At 39.9% G+C, this 12326-nt stretch overlaps 1 protein-coding gene across 7 annotated transcripts in view; it reads right to left on the reverse strand.

Moving 5' to 3' along the window:
* Window positions 1-11813, reverse strand: part of XRN1 (5'-3' exoribonuclease 1) — a 34941-nt gene extending 23128 nt beyond the window's left edge. The window contains exons 1-13 of one of the 7 annotated variants that reach the window (XM_066326339.1): window positions 11575-11658; window positions 9636-10588; window positions 8801-9033; window positions 7413-7510; window positions 6957-7066; window positions 6758-6868; window positions 6446-6528; window positions 4152-4239; window positions 3874-4042; window positions 3592-3659; window positions 2338-2472; window positions 1318-1381; window positions 467-572 (exon numbers count right to left, since the gene is read on the reverse strand). In XM_066326339.1, coding sequence (XP_066182436.1) covers window positions 467-572; window positions 1318-1381; window positions 2338-2472; window positions 3592-3659; window positions 3874-4042; window positions 4152-4239; window positions 6446-6528; window positions 6758-6868; window positions 6957-7066; window positions 7413-7510; window positions 8801-9003 — 1235 coding nt within the window. In that variant the 5' untranslated portion in view covers window positions 9004-9033; window positions 9636-10588; window positions 11575-11658. Of the gene's footprint in view, window positions 1-466; window positions 573-1317; window positions 1382-2337; window positions 2473-3591; window positions 3660-3873; window positions 4043-4151; window positions 4240-6445; window positions 6529-6757; window positions 6869-6956; window positions 7067-7412; window positions 7511-8800; window positions 9034-9635; window positions 11156-11574 lie in introns of those variants that run through there. The other 6 variants (XM_066326337.1, XM_066326336.1, XM_066326334.1 and 3 more) reach the window with 6 other exon arrangements.
* Between the last annotated feature and the right edge of the window lie 513 nt (window positions 11814-12326).

Consider the following 12326-nt stretch of genomic DNA (forward strand, 5'->3'; position numbering starts at 1 on the left):
ATTTGCAGCTCTGTTGCATTAGGCAAAATCATCACCACTGCAGTACTCTGCCATGTGTTCTCCACTTTTGACATGGGATGAATATTCTGTCTTTTATTAGATTCACAAAATGTTGGGGGGTGGAAGGGAATTACAGATCATTTTGTTCCAACCCCCTGCCATGGGCACAGACACCTTCCATAGACCAGACTGCTCAAAGCCCCATCCAACCTGGCCTTCAGGGATGGGACATCCATAACTCCTCCAGGCAACCTGCTCCAGTGTCCCATCACCCTCACAGTAAAGAATTTTCTCCTTATTATCTAATTAAACCTACTCCTTTCAGTCTGAAGCCATTGTGCCTGTCCTGTCACTACACACTCCTGAAAATAGTCTCTAACACAGATTACAAATATATGTCTCCAGTAAATATCTACAAAGACTTGTCTTCAGCATTTAGGAATAAGAAAAGGAAGTATATACTTACTCAGACACTACTTCTACACCCATTTTAGTCATGTAGTAAGTTCTTTTGTATTGCCTAAACTCAGTTTCAAACAGATCATCATCTTCTGGTTCATCTTCCAATGTGGCTGGAAAACCAGTCACAAAAAAAATGGATTAACATTCACTTCTCCACTACAGTAAGGTTTGAGAACATTCACTTCTGACATAATGCCCTAATTTTACTCTTCAATTCAAAGCTATAGGCGCTCACACCTTCCTTGCACTGAAAGTAGCACGAAACAATCAAACAGTATCTTCACCCAAAAAATTCTGGAATTTTTAAGACAGATAACCCACTTTTTCGCCCAATTATAAGAACAAAGAAAGTAATACAAGCCACCAGAATGGATCTGAGAAAACATTAAAAGGAATTTTAAGATTTAATTAAGTTCAGCAACATCATCTAATATAATGTAATAATATTCATACATTTTTGACAATTAATTTTAAAACACGAGCAAAAAGCATTTCCTACAAGTAGAATGAGTTTTAGAACAACCACAATCAAAAATCCTAAAACCATACAAAAAACTGTTCCCTGTCCCCCCCCATCTAAGAAAATACTTATGCATACAATTATCAAAAGCACAATATTGGTGAAGGTTTGTTCATTAATTCCTTTAACTCACCATGGAAATACAGAGCATGGAAAAAGCACCTCTAAAGCTTCAGCCCCACTCTCTCTCACTAGGCAGTTCCACCTCCCAACAGCTGACTATGTAAGTCTTGCATTCAGATTAAGCTCATCTCTGACATGCAATTCTTACAGTTCTTTGAAATCTATACGCACATTTTTTGTTATACGTGTATGGAAAAATTCTTTGCACTTACTTTTAGGGGTCACTTCACCTTCATTTTTTTCTAAAGCAGCCAAAGATATAGAATTTTCCTGAGCCTATTAAATTAAGATTTGAGATAATGTAAAAATACAGGTTAATATGCACAAACCCCATTCAAAACTTGCAACTTAAAATGCTTCAATCAAAATGTATAAATATTATTTATTATAAACCCCATTTCCTTCTCTTAAAATTGTTTCAAGAAAATTATTTAAGCAGACAAAAAGGACAGATCAGACAAAAGGAACAGTCTCAAAACATTAACTACTTCTAAAAAAATACCTGAATATTTGTGTTCCAAAATGCTACTCTTTCCACAACTGCTCTGTACACAAAGAACAGGATAACAATATACAAAGGCAGATTAAATGCAATGGAATTTTCTCCTGCTACTCTACACCCTGCTGAAGCACACAGTGAAGGGCAGTCAATGGAAGTGGTGGTGGGGAACCTGACACTGGGGCAGAGACAGGATACTGTTATGTAGTAGTACACACATATATACAAGGTGCTGTTCCTTATTAATTGGTTTTACGTAGAACTGCAAGCTTAATACTAATCTGAGATAGCTCACCAATGAAATTGCCCTTACCCTGTTTATTGTCCAAGTAGTTAGCCAATATTAAAACACACATGAATGTTCTATCAGTGTGTCTGAAACATCTGCAACTTCAGCAGACTATGCATTAAAAATTAAGATTATGAAGCATAACAGGTTTGGTCATAACTCACACAAAAGTTAAGCTCTGCTGCTTTTGAAGAACAGCAAAGCATTAAATATAGGTTTAAGAGACTTTAAAGATCAGGAGAACCTGCCCCTGACTGAACCATTTCATCATCACAAGGAGCAATGCATACAGGCAGAATGCAAATGGTTACAATTTACTACCTTCTCTAGTTCACAGAAAATCTCAAAACAGAGGTTTATGCCACTTAATCTGCCTAAGATCAAATTACTGATTTGCAAAATGTAACGTTCTTATTTCCAAAACTGTGCATATGAAACACTGACCTTTTGTTTCTTTTGTTTATTTTTTCTGGCTTCCTCTGCTGCAATCCCAGCTGCCTCGTTGAGGTATTTATTGCCCACTTTACTTTCAAACCATTTTAGGTCAACAAAGACTTCACTGAAGTGTTCACGATCAAACTGTGAGATTAAAGTAAGTTTGCAAATATTTGAGGGATGTCAAATTTAGAATGCCAGATTAACAATGTCTTTTTAGTTCATGCATTAGATTACATCTAAAGTCACCTGTACATAAACATTTTCCCTAGAGATACAACTAAATAGATTAATACTAAAAATTCTGTTTCTCAGCAACATATACAGCCAAGCCATATTTTGCTGTAAGTAAGGCAGCAAGGTGTAACAAAGAAGAATTAAATAACTTCTACATTTCACTATCAACTCCAGAAATAGTACACATACAGGGTCTGGTTAATACAACCTTGTGCCACAGATCCAACACTTTTACAGCTCTATCCAAGAACCAGAAAACAAGACTGAAGCAGGGACAACAGACAATCTCCCTCTTTTCAAGTTCAGCAGAAGGTTTAATCCTTTCCATTTCCATATGGCCTGTACCTTACCTCATCTCTAGGATGGATTACTGCACCAGCACTTAACAGGATTACCTCCTGTATACCACTTAGTTCACAAACAACACTCATGCCTGCCTCTCAGAGATGCTTCTTCATCTTTAGTGGTGATCTTCATAAAACACTTACAAACAATTCTCCCCTCTGAGACCTTCAGACATAGCTCACCCCACAGAAACTACCAGCAGGGGAAACAAAGAACATCACTGCCTGCAGCAAGCTTCAAGAATACACAGAAATGACAGACAATCCTGAGCTAGAAGAGAGCCACAAGGACCATTGAGTCCAACTGTTACGTGAATGGCTCTAGAGGGACTGGACCCACATCCCTGGTTTCACTGGCATGTGTTCTAACCAGCTTTGCCCAATACTGCCACACACTTCGATGGGAAGTGAGGACCATGATTCTACTGGGGAATCCTCATTTGACTTGCAGTATTAAAGCACTGTGCTGGCTAAAGCACAGATCAAATGATTCAATCTTTTTCCTCCTATGCCATAAGATCAGACAACAACTGATTGGATTCCATCTGTTCAATGCTAAAACAGCTGATTAAACCACCTGTAAAACACAGGCATTTAACAGTTCATTAAAACTACAGTAGTGTATTTTAGGGTACAATATTGAGTTTAAATTCAACATTCTCTAAATTTCAGAGTTACTTACATCTGACAATCTTGTGAGATATTTCTCAAAACGTTCTAAATTCAGATGCCCATTCTCATTGATGTAACCTGTTGAGAAAATTAAGTCTGTTTTTGAACTAACAAGTCAACAAATTTAAAATTTGCATTTAAATGCTGCACAGACAATAAAATGCAATCTTGCTGCCTCTCTAATGAAACTATAGTAAATGCTAAACATTCTAATGTGGCAAGAAAAGTTAATGAATATAAATACACCAGTGTTAATGCTTCTACTTTCCACAACTGGACTTAGTTTTCTCACCTCCCAGTTCTGGCAAGATAGCCATGTATGTTCTATAAAGTAGCGGCAGTGCATCATGATTAATGTGTAAATGAGGTAGATGAGGAATAAAATCATTTCCTACAAGGAAACCCATTAAGATCCAATCATCTATTATCCTTTCAATATCATATTCAAAAAAAATCTTGTCCTAGAGGAAAAAGAAAAGGGAAAAAAGAAAGTATAAATTTTGTTATCATTTTTGCATAGACTTCACACATTTACACATTTTTTCACATCTCAGCTCCATTAGAACTTACTTTTACTGGGGAAAATTCATAATCAATATATTCTCTCATCAGTGATAAGTGCAGTAAATGAAATGTGGTTTCCTCTGGTGCACATACTCTGTAAATTATTCAAACCACCAAGTTAATTATTTATAAACACACTTTCAACATGAATATTAATAAGTCCAAGGTTACCTAAACCCAAAAAATTTTACTAGGATTGTATCTTTGCAGAAGAAATAATGTATAAACATTTCCTTGAATCTATTTTAGGATTGATCTGGTTTGGTCTATAAAATTCTGCAGTAGAATCTTCTAAACACCAGACGTGATTGTATGGAGAAGAACTAACTTAGAGAAGAGCTTTGTGGAGTTCCATGCTGCAGTAACTATTTCCTAAATCTTATCCCATTGCTCAAAAAAGAGACAAATTAGCCTAACTTGGCACCAAGCCTCATCATTTTAAGGTATTTTCTAACTAATCTGTGTAAGAACAGAGTACACAGCTTCACATCTAAACCAGATGAGTTACATTTATAGTCATTTGAAATGCTTCTTGTAAGAGATCAATATGCTCAACTTGAAAATATGCTCTGTATGTATTATTTCATGGCTTCAATGCAGCACTAAAAGAACAACAAACCCACTGTGTGTTTATGGCATAGTCGACACATATTCTGCCTGTCCTTTTTCTCTTCACTAAAACTACTCATAAAAACTCAAAGGCAACATTAGCCCCAAATCAGTTAATTCCTACACCAAAAGATTAATGAGCTAAATGATGTCTTTTAAATTAAGAAAGGACTATTTAACCTTGTAGCTACTATTAACTAGCTGAGACCACCTCCAATGACAAACAGGCATAAATACTTCTGTCTTCACACATAAAGAGGAAATTGTAGAAATAATCCTTTAAGGAAGATGTGTGTGATAGCAGCCTTCAGATAAACTCATGTAAGACAAGCTCCAAGCCACGCTGGGCTTCAGAACCAATTGTGTCTCTTTCTAAATGCAATTTTCATACTGGTATTAAAGAGCTTTGGCAACCAGGTTGATGCGGTAAGACTCTACAAACATTCTGCTCTTACTCTTCACTGCACTGGACTTGAAAACCTTGACAAAACAAGCAACTTCTCTCAATAAGTAATTGTGGAGAGATATTAATTTATACATATTTTTAGGGTTTTCAAATTTCCAACTCTAAGTATCCATAAAAGTGACAATATTGGCAGAAGGCAATTCCTGTAACTTACCGAAGTAAATTTGTGTAATAAGTGAAATTATTCAGAAATTAAAATATGGAATAATGCTGGGGGGAGGAGAATAAATAACAATTTGCCTTTTGATTTCATATTTTCATCAATTAATCTTTCAAAAAGTAATCACATTCTTATTTCACTTTATTTTACTTTTTAGAAAGGTAAAACCAAGGTTTTACTCTGATGTAAGATCTTTAAAAAATATTGCAGTGCTGCATGCCAACACCACCCATCAGTATTAGTGAAACACTGACTGCAAAGACTGAAAAGAAAGCTTGTATCTGATGTTCATCCCATTGTCCTTGGCAATAAAATATTCCTTTATTAGCAGAAATTACACATTTATCTAAACATTCATGACTTATCCTGTGTTATTCAAAATCCTCACTGTGTGAGAAATGTTTATTTCTGTCTAGCTCATGTCCTTCCTTTATGTACCCAAAGGCTGAAGGCCCTTCAAAGAAGGAACCCAGCCACAGTAACAGCTCTAAATTAATTCCTGCACTACTTCAGAACAGCTCCAGGTACATCCACAGTTCTGGAACAAGTCACCATCTTCTGCCTGTTCATAAACCATGAGTTCTTTCAACTGGGCACACCCTGAATAAGAGCATTATGCAGCCATTTTCAGAGAGTTTGTTTTAGTAATTATCCTAGTAATTTACTGACATGCACAAAACTTCAGATAGATAGATAGATAGATAGATATACATTTTAGTAAGTTAGTATCTGCATAACACAGTTATGGAAACAATGTCAATACAGCCCAGGTTACTTCATTATAACAGGAAGAAAAAAGTAAAACACACCGAAGTTTAAGGATGTTTATAAACTGTTCTGACAGCATACATTTTTTCATGTAAATCAATTCAAATACACAATTCAGCACACTGATTTCTCTAATTTCATGACTTTTCTAACCCAAAGAATAAACTAAGACTTCATTAAATTACTATGCAATCAATTTAAAAAAACCCAAATCACCAAACACACACATGTTTTAGTCACCCAGTATGTTCTGGATTTCATCATAAATAAAACAAGAGTAAAGTTAAATCAATTCACCTTTGAGCCTTTTTACCACCAAATCTGACTTCTTCTCTTAAGAGCGCAAAGTGTGCCTCATGACTTGTTAATCCCAGCATTATCTATTACAAAGAGATATCAGAAAGATCTTACTTTTTCATTTTCTTTTAACCTTTCAAGCAGTATAATGAAATTTTGATGTTTGGTTTCATTACAAATTCAAAAGTTTGCAGAAATACAAAATCACATGCTTGTTTCAAACCACTTCAGAACCCTATGAGCTTAGGAAGATATTGAAAATGTACACACTGGAGAAATCCCCGTCGTTTGTATTATTTTAGTTGCACATACCAAGTCAGCATCTAAGCCATAGAGACAGTGTCTTGTGTTTGGATCATGATGGGGCTTGGCTTTTTCTGATCTGATGAACTCCATAATTTTATGCTCACCTTCCCCTGGAGTCTGGACACAAAAACCAAAAAATTCAGCAGTAAGTATTACTGTATTAAAAAAAAACTATTTAAAATAGGATAGTAAAAAATATAATGACCTCATGGCCTGATAAGTAGACTGTTATTCCTTGCCAGGATTTGTCTGTGGAAATCTTCATATTTACAAAATATTTAAGATGCTCATTCAATCTGGCCATGAATTCAGTTCCTGGAAACAGAAACCTAAGTTAAAGCTTCTCACTAGCCTGTATTTACATATCAGAAGTATTAAAAAAATGCCAACAAATAAAACTTTTGCCAGAAATGAATGGGATGACTGGTTTCTTTCCTAAGACATTTCACTTTTTTGCATAGTAATCTAAAAAGTTTTTAGAATAAGACAGTATTCCAACCTCACTGAACATTACTAAAGTTTTTGTTACAAACTTACTTAAGCCTTCATTCATTCTGTCCTCTATTTTTTAAAAAACATGCCTTAAGACAGGAAAACAGTACCAAAATACAGACAATAAACCACAAACACTTAAATTTAAATAACTGAAACATTATCTTACCTGGTGTAATACAGTTGGAGTCAAACCTGGCTTCTGTAGGGAGAGTTTCTCCCTTTTCCAATGCCTTTTTTATTTTGTCCTCTGCCTCTTTTGCTGATCTAAAACAAGAGAGCATTGGAGAGAGAGTAGAGAATGAATCATCTTATTCAAATGTTAATATCCTAAGAATAGCTTTTTGACAAAATAAATATACCTGACGTTTTAGAGTGCGTAAAAAATAAAAAGGAAGAGAACTTGAGTTCCTGAATAGAGTCTGAACTTATTTCTGATTCAACTAAGGCAGCTTAAAAATAGCACTTTTTCCATAGAAAGGTGACAATCTGTCACTGTTCAGTTACAATTAGGATTTAGATTATCAAGGTGATCTTACAATGGTTGATCAGAATGAATGGATATTAACGTTGAAACAACAGGAATATTTGTTATCTAACCATCTGAAAATGCCACCCCAGAACAATAACTGTAACACAGTTAAACAAAGCAGCAGGTGTGGAATTCCAAGGGAGTCATGAGTGAATTAACAATTTATCATGCTCAGTAATAGACAAACTAACAAACACCATGACAGACTTTCTTGGCCAAGAATTTCCTAAACTCCTCTGAACCAGAAACAGAGAAACCACCAAAGTCTTAGGTTTTTGTCTGACTTTCAATTCTGCTATAATTTTCTATTTAGAACTCTTAATCTCTGCTCCCTCTCAAACCCCCTTTAGTCCTTAAAGAAAAAAATACACCAAAAACCAGACCACAAAAAAAAATTAAAAAAAAAATCCAGTTGCTTGAAAATGTTTTCTCTTGCTCCTTTCCTGCAGCTTGTTTATGCTGCATTTCACTCACCATCCCTGTCTGACTAAAGACACTGGCTTTTTTTCCCTATAGCAATCTTAAAAAAGCTTCCAAATCTCTCAAAACATTACTGTAATTCTCAATCTAGTTATAGCTCTATATCTGAGCTAGCTTGGTAACTGGTATCAATAGGAAATAAGTATCATCAGAAACTTGATTTTTTTCTGTGACTTCCACTACAGCTACCAAATAGGCATATCTGGTACTAGCATTCACAAACACCAAAGACTCTGACAGGTTATGAAGCATTTGGAAACATCTGCAAGAGCTCCACTGCAGAGTGGTTTCACAAATTTCATAAGAAAAAGCTCCCCTTGTCACCAAATTCCACATACACAGAGAAAAATTTACGTAACAAGCAAACTTTCCTTTTGGAATCCTGATCTGAACATTTTCCAGGTAGTTACCTTCACTTAATTAAAAATACTGTCAAAGGCACAACCAACCACAATCACTTTTACTTTTCATGGCATACATTTCAGTAAGTGGGTTCTTTTAAGGGTTTACTATCCTCAAGACAGAGTCAGAGCTGATCTTCTTACCTGAAACGTCTCCCACGCTGCTGATTCATTTTTGCTCTTGGAGCTACTCCATCAACTGCCATGAAGAAAACCTTCCTTGGCTTAATAATGCGAAACAGTACTTCCAAATAGTGAAAAATATTGGCAAAAATCTTATCTTCTGAGATTCTGAAGTGGACATCGTCATCATTTGGATGCGAACACTGATGTATAATGCCATTCATGTCCAGGTATAAGTTGTCAAATTCTGGAATCTACAAGTGCACAGTTAATATCACTTGGTGAATGCAGCCACAGCCCAAGGCACACCTGAGAGCATTCTGGAAATGAGCTGAGATGGGAAGACCTCTGAGGAACCCCCTGCACACAACAGGCAGAGGAAGAATATCTTGACTGGGAATGAGTTTGCCTGCACATGCAATCTGTTACTATCGTTTTTCTCACTGAGTCAAGTCAGCTGAACAGATTCCTACTTTATCCAGGCTGTTTCTGGCACCTCAGGACTTTTGTCTGCATGCTCAGACTACCTTCTACAGTGTAAAATGGAAAAGCAAACCAAACCCACTTTCTTCAGGAAGACTTCTTTTCTTTTTTACAAGCCTGCACTTCCCCCCCCCTTTTTATAATTGATTGAACCTTTCATAGGTGCACTACAAACAATAAAAACTACGAAACTGAGTATGCAATTTCCAACAATATTTCCAAGCAAAGCTGGTTTGAGAAGCTTTAGAGCTCTCTCCCTGCTCAGCAGCTCCTACCCCAACCACTGCACGCTGTCTCTTCAGCAATGCTTGTGAGCACCTTTGAATCTAGCACCAAAAGCAGAATGTTGGCAATAATAGTATCAATTTCTTACCCAGACTTTCCAAACAGACTTTCTTTTTCCTTCTAGTTCTCTGCTCTTCTAACAGCCTTATCTGTGGCAGTCACACTTTGTTTCAAAGGAAAAAGAAAGCCTTCACAAATGCACACAAGCAACATACACGGAACAAACACTGGTAAATGTATGATGCAAAGGGACCAGTACTACCTCTGTGTTACCAAAATGCACGACAAGAACAACTGGCATTAAACAAATCTATTACTCAATCCCCCAGTAAGGCTCTTCACAAAAATCCACCTATTATCACACCTAAAAAAAGGCACTGCTTTTGCTTGCTACAATCTTCTACAGTACTGCTGCTGACACATCTTTAAAGGCACTTTATTGGGCTTGAATTTACCCTCCAGATGCAAGAGAAATGTAACTGATTTAGAAAGAGGAAATAGTGAAGAGAAGAAATCAGAGGCAGGATCAGGAATGATCACCTGCTGTAACTAGTCTTCTGTTGCACATCATGATCCTTAGTATGGTTAAATCAGTAACCAAACTGCTCTCAGTGCTTTCAGATAAGAGAGCTGAGCAGTGCACAGGCAGCATTCTATAGAGACAAAACCTAAAGCTTTTACATGAAAGCAACATACATAAAAGGTCCTACGTTTTCTTCAAGAAGCACAACTATAATATGATTTAACAATAATACTGTTTGACATAGATATGCCTTTTTAATTTGTTGGCTTGTTTTAGTTTTTTATTTTCTCTTAGCATCTACTCTAGATGCCAGTATGCGTCAGTCTGTATATTCAAGTCATCCGGAAGAGTTAAGTCATGCTTACTGTTTATCTTAAGAGCTCTAAGTGCCTCTTTCAGAAGGCATCAAGGGCAGCACCCCCTGGTGCCATCCCCCTGCTTAGAGCAGACACTGCTGCCTCCTCAGCTTGCCACAGTTCTTCACCACAAGTTTAAAGATGTGTGAACGGCTCAGGCTTCTAAGAAAACAGCAGAAAAGGCAGCATAAACTGCTGCCGCCGTGCTACACAGATGGCATTAGACACTTCAGAGAAGCCCACCAAAATATAAGCAATGAGCTAAGCTTTGAAACTAGCAGGAAAGGCCAAACATCCAGGCTGGGAATCACTTGAGCTGGGCATCTTAGTTACACTGGACACAACAGCTATTCAGTCTTTAAAAATCACAGGTGCTTAGGGAATATGTATGAATTTTGAAACACACTCTCAATTATCGCTTATCTCAGAACATTCAATCTATAAAACCACATTTATGACACCAATTGAAAATGATAATTACAAGAGCCTGCATCCAACAGGTACCAAACAGGACGTCTCTGAAAAGATGACGTCTTTGTCCAACTCTTAGAAGTATCATTTACGGCTTTCGTTTTCCAGGCTTGAACATACTTCCCGGTAGAGCTGCTAACACAAACTGTCCGGCGCAGGCGACAACAAGGAAACGCAGCAGAGCTGTAAAATCCGCCCCTGGTCATTACCGAGCCACCGGCCGTCCGCTGCTGTAACTTTCCTGAGCCCACCGAGGAGCAAACTCCGAGCCCGGGCGCTGAGGCGGCCCCGCGGAGCTGCCGAGGGGAGCGAGCCCGGCGGGGCGGCCACGGGCTGCTCCTTCCCCGGGGAAGCCGCGCTCGGGCTCCGGCACTGCTGAAACCAGCGCCGCGCCCGGCCGCGGGCTCCGGGCACTGCGCCCGGCCGGCGGCGGGCTGTCAGGGGGCAGCGATCGCCCACCGCCGTCCCACCACCTTCGGCCGCTCCGAGCGGCGAGTCCCGCCGAGCCGCAGCCGCCCCGGCTGTCGGCGAGCCGGCCGGGGCTGGGACGCGGTCCCTCAGGGGCCGGCCCGGGACGAGGCCCGCGCTCGTCCCCGTCCCTCGTCCCGCCGAGGGGCCGCTCGGGAGCCCCCCGGGGCGAGCCCGTGTCGGGCAGCGGCGCCCCGACCTCAGCTCACCTGATGCTCCTTCAGCACCTGGCTGAGGCAAGGGTATCGCTCCGAGATCCAGCGGTAGAACTTGGGGACCCCCATGGCCACAGCTCCCCGCCGCCCCCGCAGCCCCGCCGGAACCAAACACGGCGGGCCGCGCTCCGCCCTCCTTCCGGCGCGCCGCGCTGACAGCGGCCGAGCGCCCGCAGCACCGACGGCGAGCGGGCACACAGCGGCGCCGGAGCGGGGCGGGGGCCAGCGGGGCGGGCCCGGGCCGGCTCCCGCCCCGAGGCCGCCTCACCGCCGCCTCACCGCCGCCCCGCACCGCCCCGGCCGCCGGGTCTGCTCCCCGCGCCACGGCAACGCCCGGTCCGACCGCTGCCCGGGCGGCTCTCCGCGCTCCCATAAACAGATAAAGCCTGGGGAAAACAACAACGTCAGCACTCAAACACAGCGCTGGAAAAGCCCGTCGTGTGTTCCAGATATTTTACTAGGAAAAGTCGTCAGGTTTATGGGACAGTGACAACACTTCTAGACCGCCCACTAAATCGGCAGAGAAACAAACGCCCTAGAAGCAGTTGCAGAGCCATTATTTTACTTTCCCAAACCTCTGGTTTCACACCACAGTGTGAGCCTGTGATCAAAACCTAATAGGGTTGTCTCTCAGAACAGTAGAACAAAACCACGTTACAAAAATTCTAACGAGAGCCTACTGTGGGTTTAAAGGGTATAATTTTTCCCTATCTCCCCCTACACCTCATTTCCCTACAATTTGGATG

The sequence above is a fragment of the Sylvia atricapilla genome, chromosome 10 (assembly GCF_009819655.1).
Source record: "Sylvia atricapilla isolate bSylAtr1 chromosome 10, bSylAtr1.pri, whole genome shotgun sequence".
NCBI lineage: Eukaryota > Metazoa > Chordata > Aves > Passeriformes > Sylviidae > Sylvia > Sylvia atricapilla.